Genomic DNA, 23,717 nt, shown 5'->3' on the forward strand with positions numbered 1-23,717 from the left:
ATCTATTATTAAGCCAAATTTAAAAGCATGATAATACTTCATGACTATGAATAAAAGTGGTTCCATTATTTATTGCTGGCAGTGGTTTTAAGTGGTAAAACTGTTAGAAAGGTAACTGGACAGTATGTTCTAAGATATACAAAATGTTTATAACTTTTTGTCCACTTCTGTAATTTCCTTGTAAGAAAATCATCTAAAAGATAAAGAATTGGGAATTTTCTGGCAGTCCAGTGGTTAGGACTCCACTCTCTCACTGCTGTGACCCAGGTTCAACCCCTGGTCCGGGAACTAAAAGCCGATAAGCCGAGCAGCATGTCCAAAAAAATTATATGCATAAGAGTGTTTATTGTAAATATTAACTAGCCAAACAAAATTTCTTATAATGGGGTTTATATTATAAATTATCCACTCTAAATATTATGACTCCTCTGTCCATGGAATTCTCTAGGCAAAAATACTGGAGTAGGTAGCCATTCCCTTTTTCAGGGGATCTTTCTGACCCAGGTATTGAACCCGGATCTCCTGCATTGCAGGCGAATTCTTTACTGTCTGAGCCACCAGGGAAGCTCAAATATTATGCAATCATTAAAGTAACAGAAAATTCTTTTGTTTTTAAATTTTTGTTGGAGCATAGTTGATTTACAATGTTGTGTTAGTTCAGGAAATTCTTGAGCTATTTGATAGTGTGGAAATAGCAGGATATAAACTTATATTTCGGAGAAGGAAATGGCAACCCACTCCAGTATTCTTGCCTGGAGAAGCCCAGAGACAGAAGAGCATGGTGGGCTGCTGTCTATGGGGTCGCACAGAGTTGGACACGACTGAAACGACTTAGCAGCAGCAGCAGCAAACTTATATTTATTCTATGTCTATAGATAGGAAAAATGATGTGTGCATATGGAAAAATCTGGGGTAAAAAGCTAATATGTATGATGAAGAATATGTGAATTTTTTTTCCAGTTTGTTTTATTTCTGTGCTTATTTTGACATTAGTGAAATTTTTTTTCTGAAAGCAGAGAAAGACAATAAAAGATTAAAAATATGTCCCCATAATCCCTTGATGAACTGTGAGTTACTCAATCTAGTACTCCTGAGATATCACATTCCATAAAATTATTACCTTTGTAAAGAAGAACTTCCCTTTTGTCCTGAAAATTCAAGCTTTTATTCTCCCTACCAGACGTTGATTAGAACAGTCTAGATCTTTGCTTTTCACACCTTTTGATGGTATAGTTTCCAGGTCCATTCTCTTAGCCTTTCTCTGTCTTTGCCAACTAAAGAGTCCTATTTTTTCTTTTTTAAGCCCTTGCGTGGTTTTAGCTGCCCTTTTCTGAATCCTCTCTCTCCTTCAGGTCCCCAGAGATGCAGTAAGAGAACTATACACAGTACTCCAGATTCAGCTGCATCATGGTTTTATATTAGGGTAGAATGATTTTTGTTTTGTTTCCAAAAAAGCCTTGGTGATGGTACCTGGCCAGATACTATGGGCTTTTTTAGCTGTGGCAGCATATTAAGCCATTGTATTCTGGGAACCATAGAGAACTACTCCTCGCTTTTCCTCTTTTTGTGGTTTATAACTGACTGCTCACAGCTATCATTTAATGAAGATTTAGGATTACTTTTTTCCCCAATGTAAAACTAATTGAAGCATTTTTTGGTCCATTCACATGGCCTAGAAATTCTCCTGCTCTTTCCCACCTGCAGGGATTTGGGGGCATCTGTGAAGTTGGAATTTCACCCTGTGCACCCTTTCTTGCAATTTCTGACATTTGAACATTTTTCCATCTGGAGAGATGTCTGTTTGTTTCCTTCCCCTCCTTCCCCTCCCCTTTCTCTGTTCCCTCTCCCCCTCCGCCACGGAGCTGATGTAGGACTGCGCCAGGAGCATTTTAACCTCTTAAGTTCTGGCCATTGGCTTCCTCGTGGACTGGAATAATCTATTCTGTCCCTGAGGGAACTCTTGTAGAGTAGTCAGACATGAGTCCTCTTGCTGGAAAATGCTACTTTTCTTTTAGCAGGTTCTGCTTCCTAAAACACTGCACAGCGTCTGTGGTAGGAAGAGCCTGGGCTTGGGAATCAAGCAGACTTGGGTCTGGAGTCTCCGTTTATATGCAACAGCCATGGTGTGACCTTGGATGGATTACTTAACCTCCCTGAGCTTTCATCAGAAAAATGATGGTGCTTATAGTTTGTCCTTAAAGCATGTCACACAAGTTACTGGAGGGGGTCTCAGATGCTGATTCACTAGGCCTGTGGAGGGCCGGAGATTCTGCATTTCTAACAAGTTCTCAGATAATGCTGGTTCTGGGGACTGTAGAAAGCAGTGATTCTCCAATTTGATTGCACCCCCAAATCCCCTGGGAACCTTTAAAATCCACCGATGCCTGGACCTCACCACCTCCCTGCTGTTGCTGCTAAGTCGCTTCAGTCGTGTCCGACCCTGTGCGACCCCATAGACGGCAGCCCACCAGGCTCCCCCGTCCCTGGGATTCTCCAGGCAACAACACTGGAGTGGGTTGCCATTTCCTTCTCCAATGCATGAAAGTGAAAAGTGAAAGCGAAGACACTCAGTTGTGTCCGACTCTTAGTGACCCCATGGACTGCAGCCTACCAGGTTCCTCCATCCACGTGGTTTTCCAGGCAAGAGTACTGGAGTGGGGTGCCATTGCCTTCTCCCCACCACCTCCCTACCCGCCTCCATTTCCAGTTTAACTGGTGGTAGGGTATAGTCTGGGATTTCCCTGGTGGCTCAGACTGTAAAGAAACTGCCTGCAATGCAGGAGACCCAGGTTTGATCGCTGAGTTGGGAAGACCCCCTGAAGTAGGACATGGCAACTCACTCCAGTATTCTTGCCTGGAAAATTCCGTGGACAGAAGAGCCTGGAGGGCTACAGTCCACAGGGTCACAAAGAGTTAGTTGGATATGAATGAGCGACTAACACTTTCAGGGTGTAGTCTGGGCATTGAGCCTTTTAAAAGCTCCCCAGGTGATTCTAATGTACACCAAAATCTTGAGATCCATTATTTAAAGGGTTATGAGCAGAAATAAGTGTGAGACCCCTGGCACATAGCAGGTGCGGAGAAAAGAATTGTTTTCTTCTTCTTGATTCCTTGCCCTCTGCTTCTCTCTCCACCCTCATCCCCAGTCTTTAAATCAGGTAGTAAAAAGCAGGGCATCAGCTGTGGCCCTGTGCCTTCCTCACTCAAATCTTCTCTAGAGCATCTGGTTTGGGAGAAGCCCCACCTCTGACCCCCTCCAAAAGCCACCTTCAACTCCTGTCCTGCTCTGTCGTCCATGATGTATGGGACACAGGGACCCCCCTGCTCCCCTATTCTGCCAGCACTCACTGCTTTGAGAGCCCTCAATTGGTCAGCAACTTCCACTGGAAAGAATTCCAGTGGGGAGGCAGCCAGTTTCTTTTGGTGGCTCAAGGTGATTTCAACCTTCCAGGAGGCCTGGGATGAAATCAGAGAACAATTGGGCAGCACCCTCAGACTAGCAACAGTGAAAATGCATTTTATGTAGTCACAACTGGCACAGTTTATCTGTGGCTGTTATTCTTTAAGCTTCAGATTCAATAAGCACCTACACAATGTCTGTGCCAAGCACCAGGTGAGGGGCTGTGCATAGCATAGGGCTCAGTGGGGAGACTGGTTCACCTCTTTGTTAACCAGCTGCATGACCTAAGGCCAGTTGCTCTTAGCTTCCTTCCTTGTTGATTGAGGTCTCTCTGGGGGTAAAGTTTGAGGCACCTGGCCAGTAACGCTCAGCGGATGTCTGCTGGCTATCTTTCTCAGAGCAGGGGTGGCCCCAGGGTTACAGATGTGAGAGATGAAGGGTAATTGGGCTGAGACCTTGCAGTGAGTGGGTGGAGCTCAAGTCTTTCTGGCCCTCTCCAAACGCCTGCTGCTTCTGGGGCCCCAAATGCCCTTCAGTGCTGTGGAGTCTTCTCCCTGTCTTCTGTTTTTCAGCTGAAGAGCAGACCCTTTCCTGCTGCCTGAATGAGAGCCCCCTTCCTGAGTCAGGAGCCAGTTAGCTAAAGGGCCAGGCTGCTCAGGAATTGTATCCTGCATCTCCCTGCCTCCTGAACACCAGCTGGTCCTGGTTGCCAGGATTAGATCGCCACCTGCATTCCCTTCCCGAGGCATGGTGAACCAGCCTTCCCTCCGTATCCAAAGCAAACAGATCAGGTGCCCTGTATTCTCTGAGGGCTTCCCTGCCTTGTCTCACCTAATGGTCTTGCTAACAATGGGAGCCTTGTGCTGGGGCCCACAAAGCTAGAGGGGAAAACTTCCTTCTTGGTGAGGGTCATGAGCCCCCATCTGGGACATATCTTCTGTTCCCGCCCTGAAGGGCGGGGAAGCCAAACCTCTCAAGCTGCAGCTGCTCTGGCCCTTTGAAAACCTATCTCTTCACCCCTCTGTGTCCCCAGGCCATGGAGAGCAAGCTGCTCATCGGGGGCAGGAACATCATGGATCACACCAACGAGCAGCAGAAGATGCTCGAACTAAAGAGGCAGGAGATTGCCGAGCAGGTGGGGCTGGGGGGGTGCATGGCCTTGAGGTCAGGTCTGGGGGGCTGAGGGCAGTGAGTCTTCTTGAACTCAGGGTCCCTGGAATTATAGTGCTGAGAACCTAACGCTCTGCATCCCATGGGTCCACCCGCCCAGGTGCTGGCTCTCCATGATGTCAGCCTCTACAGGGCACCCAGTCCTAATTCCCAAACCTTCCACAAAGGTGTGAGTTCTTCAACAACTGTAGGGCTGTTTCCGAAAGCATCAAGAACCACAGTTTGTTGGTCTTGCCCATCAGCTGTGATACTACACAGGAGAGGCTGAGACAGCTGAAAAGCCAGTACCTGGGCATCAGTGGATGTGGTTGACACCCCTGGAAGCCCCAGTGGTTAGGGGCGGGGTCTCCTTCCACGTGGGGCAGTGCCTGCAAAAGCACGGCCCTGTGAGCTGAGAAGAAGGTTCAGAGAGGCCTCCACTGAGGATGGGGTGGGAGTGATGGACCTGGGCTGTAAGAAACTCTCTGTGTCCTCCTGGCTCCTGTGGCCACGACGGAGCCAGGTTCCATGACAGGCAGAGCTCCCTTGGGTCTTGCCAGTATGTGCTGCTCCTCTGAGCCCTGTCCCCTGCCCTGGCCTAGAAACGCCGTGAGCGGGAAATGCAGCAAGAGATGATGCTCCGGGATGAGGAGACCATGGAGCTCCGGGGCACCTACACGTCCCTGCAGCAAGAGGTGGAGGTCAAAACCAAGAAACTCAAGAAGGTAAGTTGCCACAGCAGGACCCCGGGTCCAGGTGTGTGAAGGCCTGGCAGTCACCTGCCCAAGGAGGGTTGTGCTTTAGCGACCCCTCCCCACTTTGCTTGAACTGCTGACCCCTTGAGTTACGTTGCCTGGGTGCTGGGGTGAGGAGCCGGGGGATGCGGGGGTCTGGGTGGAATAGAACCTTTTCTCTTGCTTCAGGAGGGGCCTGAGAGGCTGGGAATGCCTTCACTTCCTCTCTGCAGGGTGGCTGCCCTCGTGGTCCTGGGTCACTTGCCCCTTCCCTGTGGTGTCACCAGTGAGTCACCGTTTGGATAGTCAGGCACTGAGCAGGCCAGGGGAGTGGAGACTTGAGCCCGGGAGAGCTCAGAGAGGAAGCACAAGGCACTCCAGAGATGAGAGTATTGGCCATCAGGACCCTGTGAGGTCCATGGCCAGGGAATGGCATGCGCATGAGCTGAGGGCCTAGGGCAGGAAGCCGCAGATTCCAGCCTGGATTCTGGAAGAGCCTGGAAAGCCCTTAGATTGCTGAGGTGGCTGCCCCAGAGCAGGCCCGGCAGAGGTCCAGCTCCAGCGGCAGTTTCCAGTTTCCACACCTCGCGGTGTGTTAGGAGTGGGATAGACGGTGGGGTTGGGGCTGCCCTCCCCACACCCCTCCTTTTGAGAGTCACTGGAGAGGCTGGAGTGGGATGGGCCACCTTCCAAACTGGCTGAGGCTCCCCTGAGCCCTGGACCAGTAGTCCTGATACTCGGGTCCTGATTCAGGCTCTTCTGCACCTTGTATGTGACCTTGAGCAAACCTGTTCCTGAGTTTCCTATCTATAAAAAGAGGGTGTTGGACCAGAAGGTTCCCCAGGTCCCATCAAACTTGAGCATTGCACAATGTGGACAGCAGCTGAGAGTGAGCGGTGTAGGAGGGATGGGGCAGCTCTTAAATTACCCGATCCGATGGATGGAGGGACATTCACACGGGGACCCTGGCCTCATCCTGCACTGAGCTGGTGGACCCTGAGCCTGCAGGCTGGGGGAGTCGAGCCTCATTGGGTGCCACTCCTTACCACCTCTGAGTTGCACCTTCCCCCGCCAGCTCTACGCCAAGCTGCAGGCGGTGAAGGCGGAGATCCAGGACCAGCACGACGAGTACATCCGCGTGCGGCAGGACCTGGAGGAGGCGCAGAATGAGCAGACCCGGGAACTCAAGCTCAAGTAGGGCCCCTTCTCGTCCCAGCTGGGGCCCGCACAGCCACCTCTCAGGCTCCGGGTCTCTCCCTGACAGGCTCCTGTCTTTCCTGAAGGCTTCAGTTCTGTCTCCTCACCCATGTCCATGACCCATAGGAATGGATGGGGGAGGGACCCATTGGAGTATCTTCTACCTCCTGTTTTCTCCTTTCTGTCCTCTGCCTGCATTAGATGAACCTTGTAAAGTCATGCTGGGTGTTGCCCAGAGGTAACTCCTAAGGCCCTGAGTCTGTAATCTTTGCATGAGAAGCAGTGATTTCCAGGCTCTGTTGTTTCTCTAGGGACCCCCTCCCCCCGACTTTTTGGTTTTTCCATTTTCTCTGTTCCCTCTGCCTCTTTGTGTCTTGCTGCTTCTCTTTCAACCTTCACCTACACTGCGTGGTCTCACTGCCCACACCCCCATCTCTACCTCATTCCTGCTCCCAGGTACCTGATCATCGAGAACTTCATCCCCCCAGAGGAGAAGAACAAGATCATGAACCGGCTTTTCCTAGACTGCGAAGAGGAGCAGTGGAAGTTCCAACCCCTTGTTCCTAGTGGAGCGTGAGTCTCTCATCCTGCTGTCTGGGCCTAGGGACTCTCAAGCTCGCCCCTGGTTGGGGGTGGCCAGGCGCTTGGGGGAGATGGAGGATGGGTTTTTTCAGGACCAAATACAGGGATCTCCGTGAAGGAAGGAACGTCAAATACAGTGTCTCGGCCCAAAAAATACTAGCTGGCTAACATTTGGCCAGTCTGGTGAATATTCGTTTGTCAGATGCCCAAAACAGCATCGATAGATACTATTGCCAAGCACTCATTGTGTGTCGGACACTGTGGGAGACTCTGCAGACAGAAGGTCAATAAGACACAGTCAGAGCTCACAGTCCAGTGGGGAGTACAGAAAAGGAACCAGATCAAGAAATGATAGACAGGTGAGGTCTTTGTAGCCTTACTCAGCTGGGTGATTCAGCATTTCCACCTGTTTCCACATCCTAGCTCTTAGTTTGCATCCATTGGCTGGGTGTGCAGCTCCCTCTGCTGGTGGCCCTGAAGAACAAGACTGGACAGGCACACCCATCAGAGTGACTGCCTCACCCAGCTGAACCACTGTCCCTTCGTTGAAAATCTGTGTACAGGGGTGCTCGGGAGGCTGGATACCAGTGCACTTCCCTGGCGATTCTTTATCTATCCTAGGAATATTAATACCAAGTTAGGGCAAAAGTCTCTCCAGAGCTGGAGTGGGAAGCTAATTTTAGGGATCCATAACTCCTCACTGGAGCATCAGATTGCCTACTTGATTTGCCTGCTTTCTGAAGGGCTGATCCTGCCCAAGTCCTGCAGTCAGTATCTTGCTTACTGTTGAATTATTGCATCTCCTAGCCTAGTAAGGCAAAGAGAAAGATTCAGTGTTTTCTTTGTCATTGAGAAGCCTAAAAATTTGGCTCATTCCTCAAAAGCTGCTTGCTTTAGCTTACTCTGCAGTGTTTTCATTTCCATGACTCTTTGGGAAGAACAAATCTTGACATACATACACCATGTGTAAGTTGGTAAGCAGCCAGTTCACGAGTAAAGGACTTTTCAATGGTGTCAGTTTGGGTTTAAAATCCACCTTGCCAATCTAAGTGGAGACCTGCAGTAGTATATCATTTATTGCAGATGTTCTCCACCCTGGCTGCATCTAGAATCACCTCTGAGCTGGGCTCCAGAGAATCTGATTTAAGAGGTCTTATGGGTGGATCCCAGGACTTTTTTTTAAAAAATTGTTTTTTCAAAGCCTCCAGCTGATTCTACTGGGAAGCTAGGTTCAGAAACTACTGTTTCATTGCCATCTACCGGAGGAAGATGCTGGTGAAGCTTCTGCTTTGTAAGGTTATTTTGTACTTACAAAATTCTTGAGCTGAAAGTTTGTAGGTAGAGGAATTTCTTTACATTAGACAGAGATGGATGAGAGAAGCTCTGAAAAGGTATGTTGGGTTTTTTTTTTTTTCCCTTACTGGCTAACTTTATTTAAACATTTTTTTTATTGGGGTATAGTTGATTTATATTTGAATTTTTAATTTTGAAAATCAAGAATAATACAAAGAATTCCCGTGTGCCTTTCACCAAAACTCCCCAGTTGTTAGCATCTTGCCACATCTTGCTTGATTAATCCCCTGCCCCCAACAATTTGAGATTAAGTTGCAGGCAGTCAACCCTTTACCCATATTTCCTAAGAACGAGGACATTCTCTTACATAACCACAGTACAGTGATCAGATTCAGGAAATTCTGTATTGACACCAGACGAATACACAACAAACAATATTCAATTTTAGCCAGTTAGCTCAATAATATCCAATAAGGCAATTCTTCCCCACCCGCACCAGCCCACCTGTGATGGTGCATTGCATTTAATAGTCATGCTTCTTCCTTTAATCTGGAACTGAAAAGGGATCTTGATTTGAGTTTTGAAAATTTCATGCTTCAGAGGAGTTTATTCGTTTCTCAAAACATTGTCCCTGCAATTTTTACTTGACTGCCTAAGCACACAATCCAGAGTTCAAAGCATAGTGGTACTTTGCCTGAAGCTAAAATACACTTTCTGCTTAATGTTTATAAATTTCCATTCTTTATTCTATTTTTTTTAAGTTTACTTTCTTCCTTTTACTCAAATAACTTTAATATTTGTAAAAACTTTAAAAATAACTTCTCTTTTTGCAAAAATAAAGTGGTATGCATACATTGGAAATCCATCAGATCAGATCAGTCGCTCAGTCGTGTCCGACTCTTTGCGACCCCATGAATCGCAGCACGCCAGGCCTCCCTGTCCATCACCAACTCCCAGAGTTCACTCAGACTCACGTCCATCGAGTCAGTGCTGCCATCCAGCCATCTCATCCTCTGTCGTCCCCTTCTCCTCTTGCCCCCAATCCCTCCCAGCATCAGAGTCTTTTCCAATGAGTCAACTCTTCGCATGAGGTGGCCAAAGTACTGGAGTTTCAGCTTTAGCATCATTCCTTCCAAAGAAATCCCAGGGCTGATCTCCTTCAGAATGGACTGGTTGGATCTCCTTGCAGTCCAAGGGACTCTCAAGAGTCTTGTCCAACACCACACTTCAAAAGCATCAATTCTTCGGCGCTCAGCCTTCTTCAGAGTCCAACTCTCACATCCATACATGACCACAGGAAAAACCATAGCCTTGACTAGACGAACCTTTGTGGGCAAAGTAATGTCTCTGCTCTTGAATATGCTATCTAGGTTGGTCATAACTTTCCTTCCAAGGAGTAAGCGCCTTTTAATTTCATGGCTGCAGTCACCATCTACAGTGATTTTGGAGCCCCCCAAAATAAAGTCTGACACTGTTTCCACTGTTTCCCCATCTATTTCCCATGAAGTGATGGGACCGGATGCCATGATCTTCGTTTTCTGAATGTTGAGCTTGAAGCCAACTTTTTCACTCTCCACTTTCACTTTCATCAAGAGGCTTTTTAGTTCCTCTTCACTTTCTGCCATAAGGGTGGTGTCATCTGCATATCTGAGGTTATTGATATTTCTCCCAGCAATCTTGATTCCAGCTTGGGTTTCTTTCAGTCCAGCGTTTCTCATGATGTATTCTGCATATAACTTAAATAAACAGGGTGACAATATATAGCTTTGACGAACTCCTTTTCCTATTTGGAACCAGTCTGTTGTTCCATGTCCAGTTCTAATTGTTGCTTCCTGACCTGCATACAAATTTCTCAAGAGGCAGATCAGGTGGTCTGGTATTCCCATCTCTTTCAGAATTTTCCACAGTTTATTGTGATTCACACAGTCAAAGGCTTTGGCATAGCCAATAAAGCAGAAATAGATGTTTTTCTGGAACTCTCTTGCTTTTTCCATGATCCAGCAGATGTTGGCAATTTGGTTTCTGGTTCCTCTGCCTTTTCTAAAACCAGCTTGAACATCAGGAAGTTCACGGTTCACATATTGCTGAAGCCTAGCTTGGAGAATTTTGAGCATTACTTTACTAGCGTGTGAGATGAGTGCAATTGTGCGGTAGTTTGAGCATTCTTTGGCATTGCCTTTCTTTGGGATTGGAATGAAAACTGACCTTTTCCAGTCCTGTGGCCACTGCTGAGTTTTCCAAATTGGCTGGCATATTGAGTGCAGCACTTTCACAGCATCATCTTTCAGGATTTGGAATAGCTCAACTGGAATTCCATCACCTCCACTAGCTTTGTTTGTAGTGATGCTTTCTAAGGTCCACTTGACTTCACATTCCAGGATGTCTGGCTCTAGGTCAGTGATCACACCATCATGATTATCTGGGTCGTGAAGGTCTTTTTTGTACAGTTCTTCTGTGTATTCTTGCCATCTCTTCTTAATATCTTCTGCTTCTGTTAGGTCCATACCATTTCTGTCCTTTATCGAGCCCATCTTTGCATGAAATGTTCCTTTGGTATCTCTGATTTTCTTGAAGAGATCTCTAGTCTTACCCATTCTGTTGTTTTCCTCTATTTCTTTGCATTGATCACTGAAGAAGGCTTTCTTATCTCTTCTTGCTATTCTTTGGAACTCTGCATTCAGATGCTTATATCTTTCCTTTTCTCCTTTGCTTTTCGCTTCTCTTCTTTTCACAGCTATTTGTAAGGCCTCCCCAGACAGCCATTTTGTTTTTTTGCATTTCTTTTCCATGGGAATGGTCTTGATCCCTGTCTCCTGTACAATGTCACGAACTTCATTCCATAGTTCATCAGGCACTCTATCTATCAGATCTAGGCCCTTAAATCTATTTCTCACTTCCACTGTATAATCATAAGGGATTTGATTTATGTCATACCTGAATGGTCTAGTGGTTTTCCCTACTTCTTCAATTTAAGTCTGAATTTGGCAAGAAGGAGTTCATGGTCTGAGCCCCAGTCAGCTCCTGGTCTTGTTTTTGCTGACTGTATAGAGCTTCTCCATCTTTGGCTGCAAAGAATATAATCAATCTGATTTCGGTGTTGACCATCTGGTGATGTCCTTGTATAGAGTCTTCTCTTGTGTTGTTGAAAAACCATACACAGACTTAAAAAAATTAAAACAGCTATCTTAAAATAGCACATGTTAAATAATATTTAGAGTAGATACCAGTAACAGCTTGTAAAATAGAAGAAGTCCTCTACTTGGTATCTTTGCTTACTGTTGATTTATTCCCTCTCCTGCCTAGTAAGGCACCTGGAGAAGGACATGGCAACCCACTCCAATATTCTTGCCTGGAGAATCCCAGGGATGGAGGAGCCTGGTTGGCTGCTGTCTGTGGGGTCGCACAGAGTCGGACACGACTGAAGCGACTTAGCAGCAGGAGCAGCAGCCTAGTAAGGCAAAGAGATAAAGATTCAGTGTTTTCTTTGTCATTGGGAAGCCTAAAAATTTGGCTCATTCCTCAAAAGCTGCTTGCTTTAGCTTATTCTGTAGTGTTTTCATTTCCATAACTTTTTTGGAAGAACCAGTGTACATACCCTGTTGGCTTAAATCTGCATAGAGTTGTTCACCAGCCCGCATTTGTATGTCTCCATTAGTAGCTTTCTGACTGGATCCCAAATGGACTGTGTTTCCATAAAATTTTATATTAAAATTGTAAACATATAAATACTTTCACAAGCTTTTTCAAAGTTACAGTTAAGTATATTCACAACCATGCTATTTCATACAGAATCTGTATGTACCTCTTCGGAATGCAGAGTATATATTTTGTGTAGAAAATAATCTGGGTAAGGGTAAAAAGTATTAAGGCAATTGTGACATCCCAGTGTTCTCCACTGTACTTAAATATGGTTGATATAAACAGGTATTATAGATTTCTTTAAGAAAAAATTCCAATAAATAAATTACTTCAAAAAGACTTATTAATAAATACCAGGTAGTCAGCTACATGCTATTCTGAATTACTGCTCCAAATTATTTTCTTTTTTAATGTCACCTGTCCATTGTCTGATAACTGCAATAAATAATATTTATGTCAGAGCTTTTAAAAAATCACAAAAATACAACAGAGAAGTAGTAACAGATCTAGGAAGATTTTTATGAAAGCAATTTTTTTCCACAGCAGTTGGTGGTTAAAGTAAAAACACTTTCCTCCTAATTGGAATTCCCAAGTGAGATAATGACTCAGCACAGAGTGCCCCAGGGTAGCATCCTGGTGTCAGAGTCATTGGCCTGGATCTGTGCCCCAAGCCCCTCCTTTCACAGCCAGAGAGGGGAGGGCCTTGGATGCAGCTTCCCCCGTTTCGGGGAGCTCTGGGGCCTGAGACTGTGGAACAAGCTGCCTCTCTGGGAGGACTGGGTCCCACTGTTTGCAGTATAACTTGATCAGGGCCGAGAACCTCTTCTGTCCCAAAACACTTAACTAATGAAGGCATTGTCCCGATTGCTCAATTCACCTGTGGAGCATTCCGCTTCACTTTGGCCTGTGGCGTTCTGGGGATGAGACACTGAAGGCTGCTCAAAATGAGAGGACAAAAGCATTGTTGCAAAGAAATTACCTAAAGTCACGCTGTCCCTCTAGAAAGCTTTTGCTGGAAAAAACCTTTCCTCTCCTCCTCTAGCTGCAGGCATCTACCCCCACACTCTTCCCTGCGCTTCTTTCTAAAACAAGGAGTTATTGTTGGGGAGCTCTTGAAACACAGTCATATCGACTTATTTTGGAAGTCTGTCCCTTTTACTTTTTTCTCCACTGTCTCTCGCTGATATACAATAACTTCAGGTGAGGTCTGTTCCACAATCGCAAATAATTTTGGGTATTTTGAAAAGAAAATTATTTTGGTTACTTTGAAAAGAAAATCTTGGCAGCCACCTTCAACCATCACAGTTTTACAAGTAGAACCTTTTATGTTTGGCTTCTCATAATGGACTTTGTTTTTAATTGCATTTATACACAACTGTCTTCTAAGGGTTGTATACTTGGCAGTGTCTATAGCCCATGGTTTGCAGTTCAAAAATTCTATTTGTAACTTTAGCCCTTTGCTGTTTGCATTCCTGGCCGCTCTAGATTCTTTTCAGAGTGTCATGGTGCAGTAGAAAGAGACTGGATTTGGGATGTAGAACATTCGGAATTCTGGTCCCTGCTCTGCCTTGAGAAGGTTTCTTAACTTCTCTGAACTCAAGTTTCTTCACCTCCAAAGTCAGGATGATGAAACAAAAATCCCTGCAGGACTGTCAAGATTGAAATGAAATAATGCACGTGTGTCTGTGTGTGTTGGGGAGGTGGGGGGCTGTTCTAGGCCACTACCTCGCACAGAGGAGATGGTCCATAAATGGTTGCTGTCATACCAGGAGGCCAACATGATGATTTGGGGACTCCAGAGAAACCAGTTTGTCACCATCTCTTACAAGTGCCATAGAAGGGCAGTTTGATTTGTTGCTTTTGTTTTAGATTTTGATTTTTAAATCAGGCTGCCTCCAAGTTTAGAGAGAGCATTCCTTGCTCTAAACAGAATAAGGATAGAAGGTTAAGCTGGTTTTGTTACAGAGGCAAAGTTTACCTCAGTCAGAACATTCTCTGGTTGAGTCCCTAGATTTGTTCCCAGGCCTGTGAAAACTGAAAAAGAATCTGAAAAAAGAAGTTTTTGCCTTCCCAGGCAGGCGGTGAGCCATGCAGAGGGGCCGTGGGAAGGGGGCACGGGGAGTTTAGATGTGCTAAGGGACGCTGCAAGGTGGACAGCTGACCTACAGGGAAGGGGGTACCTGATCGATCATGGAGAAAAGTCAGATTTGCTGTGGTGGGTGCTTGTAAAGGATGGATGTGCAAGGAGAAAACATACCCTGTGATGTTGACTGCTGGTTTTCAGAACAGAAGAAAGGTATGGTGAGCAGACAGCTGGCAATGAGATTGGGATCAGCCTCTGAGATGGGACTGATATTTTTAATATTAAGGGGAGAATATATATAATCTTGTGATAGAAGCTATGTGGAGAGAGGGTCCTAAGAGAACTCTGAGGATCTACTAAGCACAGGATAACTGCTGTGGCTTTCTTTCGGGAGGGGTGGATACTCCAGAGCCAGGCCTCCATTCTGGGCTGTCAGCCACAACCTGCTTACTACAGAGGGATCAATCATGGAAAGTAGGCCTGGGGCAGAGAGAGAGGAGATGGGAAGTTTGGTGTCCCAGTTACAGACTCCCCTCCCCCACCCCCTTCTTCCCTCCTGCCGCCCAGAATAGCCCTGGCATCTTTATTGGGTCAGGCTGCCAATTCACACTGATCTACGGCTCTGCTCGTCCAGCCCTGTTCACTTGTCCCGTTCCCAGAGCCTGCAGCCTTCGAGGCACGCCGAGGCCCAGACAGTTGTGTGTGCGCTCCTGAAAGACAGAGTGGTGTCCTAAAAGGAGCATTTGGGAAGGTTCCGTTCCCAGTCTCTTTCTAGTTGTATGACTTTGGGCGCACAAGGCATTTCACTTTTCTGAGCCTCAGTCTCCTTGTCTGTCCCATCTGAACCTCAGGAGGTTGTTGTAAAGTTTGAATGAGATGCACCTTATAAATGATAAGCTATTATTTTACTGATTTTCGTGCTCCTCTCCGCCAAAAGCCGCCTCCCCACCTCTCAGAGGGTCCGCAGCAGCAGAGCAAGCTGGGGCTTCTACAGCCTCCTCCTTCCTTCCTTTTCATCTGTGAAGAGGGGTTGATGGGAACCCCAAGTGGAGTCCAGCATTCTTGTAGATAAAACCTGAGACTATGGTTCTTCACTATTGCTGTGCAGAAGGCTGGCATTGTTCTGCCAGGGCCTGCATGGTTTGTTCTCCTAGTCAAGGACAGAATGTCCTATCTCTGAGTTACTCAGCCTGTTTCTTCTCTTCTGTCTGCCTTTTGGCTTTTTGCGTTGCTCGTTCGTATCCCTGCTTGAAATTAGCAAGTGGAGCTGAGAATAAATAATCATCACAGCTGCCACGTAGTGAGCCCTTGCCGTGTATGGTGCTATGTGCTTGTCTTGTTAATCTCAGCAGTTCTGTAGGATGGTGATGAGATATCTGAAGCTCAGAGATAATAAGCTGCTTCCCAAGGTAACAAAGCCTAGGGGGTAGAGCCAACATTCAAACTTGGATCTGCCTGACTATAAACCCTGTTAATTTTTTAGTGGAAATAACTGTCTTGTTTTCTTTCCTATTTGTATTTGTTTTGAATAATCAAATACCTCACACTCATTAGGTTGCTGAGAGTAAAAAGTCTAACATAGTAAGAGTTGGCCAGAATATACAGCAATGGGAACGTTCTTGTCAGTATATAGCCACTTAGGCAATACCTAGTAAAACTGGAGATGCACGTTGGAACCATGCCCTTCCTGGGTATATACCCCAAAGAAACTGTTGAATGTATACTTAAAGATACCTGTACATGCAGAAATCTTTACAACAGCACTGTGTTAAATAGAAAGGGAGAGAGAAAAAGGAATTGACCTAGATGTCCATCAATAAGGGAATATATAAAAAACATAAAATGCTATATTGAAACCTTAAGATAATCAATATAGTTAAATTGTAATCATCTAATCTAGAGCAGTATGGATAAATATAAAAGACATGTTTGGGCACACAAAAAATGTATCTGTACTATACAGTACAAAATTTAGAAATAGGCATACAATACTATGTACGTTGTTTATGAATATATACATATATAAGTAAATATAAAAACATGCCTGACATTAATAATCACCAAATTCAAGAGAGGGATTAATTCTGGAGAAGGAAAGTCTTAAAAACTGTGCCTACATTTTACTTCTCAAAAAAGATTTGATGTTAAGTGTAACAAAATGTTAAGATTTAGCAAAACTGGATGGTAGGTAAACAGATATATATTATTTTCTGTGCTTTTCTGAGTATTTGAAATAACTTATTAGATATAAACTTATACATTTTAAAGATTGTAAAGCCATCCAAAGACAATTACTATTAACATTTCATTGAATATCCAAACTTCTTTCTAAGCATCCACATATGTGTACACACTTCTTTAAAATCAAAACAAATTTCATTTTTTTATTTGCTTTTTTACTTAATATGTTGTAGAAATCTTTTCATGGCTACATAAAGCCAAAAACAATATGACTGCATAATATTCCTTCACGTGACTGAATAATAATTTAACTTGTCCATCCTGGTGCACATTTAGTTTGTTTCTAATTGTTTGCACTTGTAAATAATATTGCAGCAAACATCCCAAATTTTTGACCCATTCTCTGATTATTTCCTAAGGGAAATTCCTAGGAATGGGAATTTGGGTCAAAGAATATGCATGTTTTAAAAGCCGAGCCTGAGTTTTGTTTGTTTTATAAGTAATAGCTTTATTGAGATATAAACCATATATAAAGTTCACCATTTTAAAGTATGTTCTTCAGTGGATTTTAGTATATTCACAGTTATGTAATAACGCCACTGTCTAATTCCAGAACATTTTCATCACTCCAAAAAGAAACCTCAAACCCATTAGCTCCCTAGTGTCTCCATCCCTAGAAAACCACTAGTCTATCCACTTTCTGTCTCTATGGACTTGCCTATTCCAGATAGTTCATATAAATGGAATATTACAACATGTGGTCTTTTATGTCTACTGTCTTTCACTTAGCAAAATGTTTTCAAGGTTCTTCCACATTGTAGCATGCATCAGTCCTTCATTCCTTTTTGTTGCTGAATAATATTCCATTCTATGATATTCCACATTTTGTTTATTTTTCATAAATGAATAGTCATTTGGGTTATTTCTACTTTTTGGCTGTTATGAATAATTATTCTTTGAACATTCATGTACAAGTTTTTGTAGAGCATATGTTTTCAGTTTTCTTGACTATGTACATCTAGTAATGGAAGTACCAGGTCATATGGTAACTCCATGTTTAACTTTTTGAAGAACCGCTATGCTGTTTGCAAAGAGGCTGCATCATTTTATATTCCCACCAACAATGCCTGGAGGGTCCAATTTCTCTGTATTTTCACCAACATGTGTTATTATCTGTCTTCAGGATTATAGTTATCCTAGTAGCTAATGAGATATCATGAAGTGGTATCTGACTGTGGGTTTGATTTGTATTTTCATAATAACTAATAGTGTTGAGCATCTTTTCATGTGCTTATTGGCCATTATATATTTTCTTTGGAGGAATGGCTATCCATATCCTTTGTCCAGTTTTAAACTGGATTATTTGTGTTTTTATTGTTGATTTATAAGAGTTATTTATAGATTCTAAATACAACTCATATATCACATGGATGATTTGCAGATAATTTCTCCCATTTTATAAGGTCATGAAGATTTACTCCTTTGTTTTACCTAAGAGTCTTATAGGTTTAACACTTACATTGACGTCTATGATTAATTTTTAAGTTAGTTTTTTGTATATGGTACAAGGGAAGAATCCAACTTCATTTTTTTGTGTGTGGCTATCCAACTGTACCTGTGCCATTTGCGGAAGAGACTGTTCATGCCCCATTGAATAGTCTTGGTACCCTTATAGAGAATCAGTTGCTTGTAATAAATATAAGGGTTTATTTCTAGATTCTTAATTCTGTTCCATTGATCCTTATGTCTTTCCTTATGCCAGTATCATACAGCCTTCATTACTGTAACTTTGTAATTTTTAATTTTTTTATTAATGTATAGTTAAATTACAATGTTGTAATAAGTTTTGAGGGGCTTCCCTTATAGCTCAGTTGGTAAAGAATCTGCCTGCAATGCAGGAGACCCGGGTTCAATCCCTGGGTCAGGAAGATCCCCTGGAGAAGGAAATGACAGCTCACTCCAGTATTCTTGTCTGGAGAATCCCATGGACAGAGGAGCCTGGAAGGCTACAGTCCATGGGGTTGCAAAAGAGGGACACAACTTAGCGACTAAACCACCACCAATAAGTTTTGAAACTGGAAAAATGTGAATCTTCTCCCTTTGTTCTTTTTCAAGATTGTTTTGGCTATTTTGGAACTCTTGCATTTCAAGCCTAAGTTTCTAATCATTTTATTGTGTTAAAACCTATGAAAAAAAATGAAAAGCAGAACCACTAATTAATGGTTTTGTGTAGTATGTGAAGTCAGTCTGTGAGTCTGACAGCTAAAATAAGATTGGATTGCCTTTCTTCATTCCAGTCTTCAGTCAGACCTTTTCACTGTGGGAAAAAATGGAAGCAACAAGAGTGAAGAAATGTCTTCTTGTGTTATTACTCTTTTGAGTTGTCAGATTGTTTTAGAGCAAAGAGAAGCAAATTCCAGAACTCGCAGTCTGTGGGGCCTCCTGACTACCTGAATGATATGTAAGCCTTCATATCACTCTCCCTTTGTGTTCAGAGGAAATTGATTTAAAATATAGCCTTTTCCCTACAGCAATAGCAGCCAAATGAAGAAGCGGCCAACTTCTGCGGTGGGCTACAAGAGGCCGATCAGCCAGTATGCTCGGGTTGCCATGGCAATGGGGTCCCACCCCAGGTACAGGGTAAGAAGCTGGGAAATAGAAAGGGTGGGTGGATGCTTGCAACTGCTGCTTCCTCTACCTGCCTCATCACCCTTGCTACTCCCATTATCTCCCCGAATGCCCAGAAGATGCTGGCCATCAGGACCAGTGCTCACCTTTGGCCTCATATTCCCACCGCAGGCTGAGAACATCATGTTTCTGGAGTTGGATGTGTCTCCGCCAGCAGTCTTTGAGATGGAATTCTCTCATGACCAAGACCAAGACCCCCGTGCACTACACATGGAGAGGCTCATGCGGTTGGACAGCTTTCTGGAAAGACCTTCCACGTCTAAAGTCCGGAAGTCCAGATCCTGGTCAGTACCATCATGGTCAGAGTGGGCAATGGACTTAGCGTGGAAACCACAGTTGGTGAGGTGGGAGCTGGTGGATGTTGAGGAGGGTTGTGGTTGTACCCAAACGGCGTGAAGGGAGACTGATAATTGGGGCTGCAGGGGCTGAGTTCCTACAGCGACAGGATGAGGGAAAGAAAAGTTCTTACTTTTTTTGTTTCCTGCACCCCCAACCCCCCAACCTCATCCACACCCCTGCAGGTGCCAGAGTCCTCAGCGGCCTCCACCTCCCACCGCACACGCCTCGCTGGCCGCCTCTGCTGCTCTGCGCCCCACGACAGTGCTCGACCACGAGTGACCACCTTCCGTCGGGCTTGCCCCGTCCCCCCCGCCCAGACCCCCAGGGACGGGGTGGCCAACCCTGGCTCATCTCGCTGCCGCTCGGTGTGCGTGCGTGCGTGTGCGTGTGTGGGCGCATGTGCGTGTGCGTATGTTGGGGGGGACCCCGGCAGGCGTGCCTCTGCCGGCTCTTAGCCTCCTTTATTTAATTAATGTTATTTATTCGTGGAACTCAATTCGTGTGGGAAAGGAGCCCTCGCCTGACCCTGCCGTGCTCACCGCCCAGCCACCTCCTCCTCTTGACTTTAGATCCCACCCCGCTGCCCCAGTCAGACCTCATTCTCCTTCTGGTCAGTTGTGCCCAGAAGGGAAGACGCAGGTGCCTGTGTGTATTTTTTTCTACCTGGCTTGTCCCGGAATCTGCCATCTCCTCCTGTGCCGCTGATGAGCAGCTGCTGAGCGCTTTCTGGGACTAGAGAAATACAAGATGTGTGCTGAGGACAGAAGACATCCATCTTGCTTATGGTGAGCGTGTGCTCCTGGCGGAGGGAGAGCCCCCCCTCTCCGCTTTCCAGGCTTCAAACAGCCTCTTTCCGCTTCTCGGGCTCCTTATCAAGGACTCCAGTGACTCCATCCGCACAGCCCATGCTTTTCAGCTTTGGCAAGAACTCATGGCTTCCCGAACTGCTTCCTGCCCACCTTCCCAACTCGGGGAAGGGAACTGTGAACCGACCAGTCGCTGCCTCCTGGGGACCTCCGGGACATGGAACAGTAATGGAGACGGTGTGGACAGTCATCAAGGGACCGTCCATTTGTTTCCGTTCCCTCTGAGAAGTCATTTTGGCCGACAAGGAATCAGGCCAACTCTCCATCTTTGAGATGCTGCTTCTTCCAGCCCTCATCATTCCCTGCAGCTGCCTGTATCCCCACTACTAGTAGGAGGATCAGTGTCCTCCCTCTGGCTAAACAAAGGTACCGGTATTTGATGCTTCTCCCGGCTCATGGAGCACAGGAGATGGAGACCCAGGCACAACCCACCAACTCTGCCCATTGCCCCTGTCCCTGAATCACATTTGTTGGGCACTGTTTTGTTGACAAGACTGACCCTTCAGCATTGTGCAAATTGGTCCCTAAGGAAATCCTCTCACTTCCCTTTGTGACATCCCAAGATGTCTCCGGGTATCTCGGGTAAATTTCTACCAAAAAGAAAGATTAATTTTCATTGACTTACCTTTTAAGTGTGTATTTTGGTGGAAGAGTGAAGAGGTAGTCATGAATGAAAACACATAGTTTGGGACTGCAAAACGACCTAATATGAAGTCTCCAGTTACTAGAATATGAGGAGTTTAGTCACTGGGGAAAGGCATGAAGCTGACAGGGCTGCCTGAAATTTGGTGTGTGGGAGGTGGCGGTGGGGATTGGCTACCTGGTTATTCTCTTTCCATCAGGAAATGAACCCTTCTTGCACACAGCTCAATTTCTGCTCTGAGGACCAAGCTGTGGTTTGGTTTACTTGAATGATGCTGTCATTGCTGCTGTAACTATGACACCAGGTGGTTGGGCCATTGATTTTCCACTGACTCCTATCCTTCAGGGAAACAACATTTTTCATCAGAGCCCAGAAGATGGTTTGAGACAAGGGTTTCAGATCAGAGATTTGGCTATGGCTAGGACAGGAGTGGCGTGTAGAAATTTTCCAGGTGGCCTGGGCACAGAGGGACCTCCAGGCCTGTGTTGAGCAGCCTCTCCCACTGACCTCTTTCTTGTTTGTGGGTGAAGCCTCACATGTTATCCTTGTTCATCACTTGGACACATCAACTCTGCATTGTCTGCTCACTTGACCCTCACAGTCTTATAGCACAATGTACCCAACTTCCCCACCCCCAGTCGGAGGGCTGGGCCCAAGGTGTGGTCAGAGGAGGAGCTCCTGCCTGCAGTTTTGTGTATGTGTGTGTGTGTGTGCGTGTGTTTGTGTGTGTGTGCGTTTACCTCCACAGGGGACACTTTACACTCCGTGTAAGATATGCTGGGAACAGGGCCACCGGGGTGGCTGGATCTCAGTCTCTCTGTCTCTTTCTCTTCTTTTCCTTTTGATGTATCCAACACTTGGTTGACAAAGTAAGGGCCTTGATTAGGACCAAATTTCCATGTCTGTTGCTATGGTCTTTATTTAGGACAGCGATTAACAATGCAGTGGCCCGTTCTTTTCACTCTATACAGTTGACGATACAGGACATATGTAATATATAAATATATATATAAAACATTACCCTCTGTCTCCTTGGCTTAGGATGAGATCTCTCTGTCAAGCTGAAATGCACCTGCAGCTCAGTGCTGCCAGCAGCCTGCAGGCCCCAGCCCTGTTCAAATTAACACAGTCGATAATAAAGGAATGAGTATCGTTACAAAGTTGCTTGCCTGCCTTCTCTTCCTTGACTCTTTCTACGTTTCTTTTTTATGGTCTCCCTTCTTTCTCTTCCTTGGTTTTTTCCCAGAGGGGTTCAAGAGTATTTGGAGCCCAGCAGGAGTGATCAGCACCTGGGAACACTGGCTACTTCATAACAGGGGCTCCATCTAAGCAGTGGGGCCAAAGGGACGGGTCGGGCTCTAGGCTGAAGCCTGTGCCTGAGTTATGGCAGCAGCTGTTCGTGTTCTAGGCTAGCAGTCCCCTCCCAGTTCATTTCGAGTATGAGCAGATTTCAGAACTGCCTAGATGCTGTCCACATTAGCTGTCAGTATCATTTCACAGCTCTGCCCCTTCTGTTTCTCTGTTTATCAGCCAAGAGAGATTAAAACAGGCAATAATGTGGGAAAAGCACACCCGTATGCCTGGCACATGGTGGGTACTGAATTAAAATAATTAAAAACTAGCTTTCCCTCACCCTGTCTTCCCAGGGCCTCTTTTCCTCCCTCTGAGTTCGTCTGCTGGCTCCCTGTAGTGTGGCAGTCTTATAGGAAATGAGAAGTAGTTGCTGCTAAAAAATGTAAAGCCCAGGGAGTTGCCTGGCAGTCCAGTGGTGGGGCCCAGGTTAGATCACTGGCCAGGGAACTAAGATCCCACAGGCCCCATGGCACAGCAAAAATAAAATGGTGACACTGATGGTTTCCTGCAGGGGCCTCCTTCCTTTGCACTGGGCTCCAGCCCTAAGATCTAAGGGGGTTCTAGGGCTCTGCTGCTTTAGGGATTTGTCAGGTATTTTTAGGTATCAATAATTTGCTATCATGCTAAGTTGCTTCAGTAGTGTCTGACTCTGTGACCCTATGGACTGTATCCCCCCAGGCTCCTCTGTCCAAGAGGTATGGACTGTAGCCCGCCGGGCTCATCTGTCCAAGGCATTCTCCAGGCAAGAATACTGGAGCGGGTTGCCATGACCTCCTCCAAAGGATCTTGCTGACCCAGGGATCGAATCAGCGTCTCTTATGTCTCCTGCATTGACAGGCAGGTTCTTTACCACTGGTGCCACCACCTGGGAAGCCCAATCTTTATACATCTATTGTTCTCCCAGGTAGGAGTTATTGTCCCTAGTTTACAGGTGAGATATATGGAAATTAACTAACTTGGCTAAAGATGTGGGCTTAGTGATGAGGCTGTGAAGCCTGTAATTTTTGATTCTGTGCCTCATCTCATTAGCCCATCTGCACCTCGGAACTGATAGGCACCCTACGTGTTCTACAAGTAGTGCAAGCCTGGGACAAAAGGGAAGAGTGGTGGGAATAAACCAAATCTCCAGACCCTTATCCTTGAGATCCTGTTTTAAAGCCACTCATTCCTCCTATTAGCTGTGGGCTCACTTGAGTGGCTGAGCTAGGTGGTTCCAGAATTCCAGTGAAACAGCCAGAGGGCAGAAGCTTACCCTTGGCTGGAGTCTCTTGGAGACAGCTTTGTTGTTGATAAGGCAACTGCCAGGTTTCTCTTCTTCCTTCATGGCTGGGCACCTGATCTCCACAGAGTCACTTCTTTGTGTTTTCAGTTGCCTAAGGCTGAGTGTGTGTTAATTAGAACTCTTCCCCACAACTAAAGATTCACTTAAGCTGGCCTGAGCAAAATAAGGACACTCAGAAGCATGCTGTGGACCCCCAAGGGTAAGGACAGACTAGTTCTCAGGAATAACCTAGTACCAGGGGCTCAGACCCCACAAGGACCCTCTCTACCTCACTGCACTTCTGTCTGT

General features: G+C 45.5%; 1 protein-coding gene across 1 annotated transcript in view; it reads left to right on the top strand.

The window, feature by feature from the left end:
• The window catches only part of KIF3C (kinesin family member 3C), a 36,210-nt gene extending 14,256 nt beyond the window's left edge, over positions 1 to 21,954 (top strand). Inside the window, exons 2-8 of the mRNA XM_019970596.2 lie at positions 4,434 to 4,535; positions 5,152 to 5,274; positions 6,359 to 6,477; positions 6,937 to 7,053; positions 18,790 to 18,898; positions 19,058 to 19,230; positions 19,468 to 21,954. Coding sequence (XP_019826155.2) covers positions 4,434 to 4,535; positions 5,152 to 5,274; positions 6,359 to 6,477; positions 6,937 to 7,053; positions 18,790 to 18,898; positions 19,058 to 19,230; positions 19,468 to 19,564 — 840 coding nt within the window. The 3' untranslated portion in view covers positions 19,565 to 21,954. The remainder of the gene's footprint in view (positions 1 to 4,433; positions 4,536 to 5,151; positions 5,275 to 6,358; positions 6,478 to 6,936; positions 7,054 to 18,789; positions 18,899 to 19,057; positions 19,231 to 19,467) is intronic.
• The last annotated feature ends 1,763 nt before the right edge of the window (positions 21,955 to 23,717 follow it).

Source organism: Bos indicus, chromosome 11 (assembly GCF_029378745.1).
Source record: "Bos indicus isolate NIAB-ARS_2022 breed Sahiwal x Tharparkar chromosome 11, NIAB-ARS_B.indTharparkar_mat_pri_1.0, whole genome shotgun sequence".
Taxonomy (NCBI): domain Eukaryota; kingdom Metazoa; phylum Chordata; class Mammalia; order Artiodactyla; family Bovidae; genus Bos; species Bos indicus.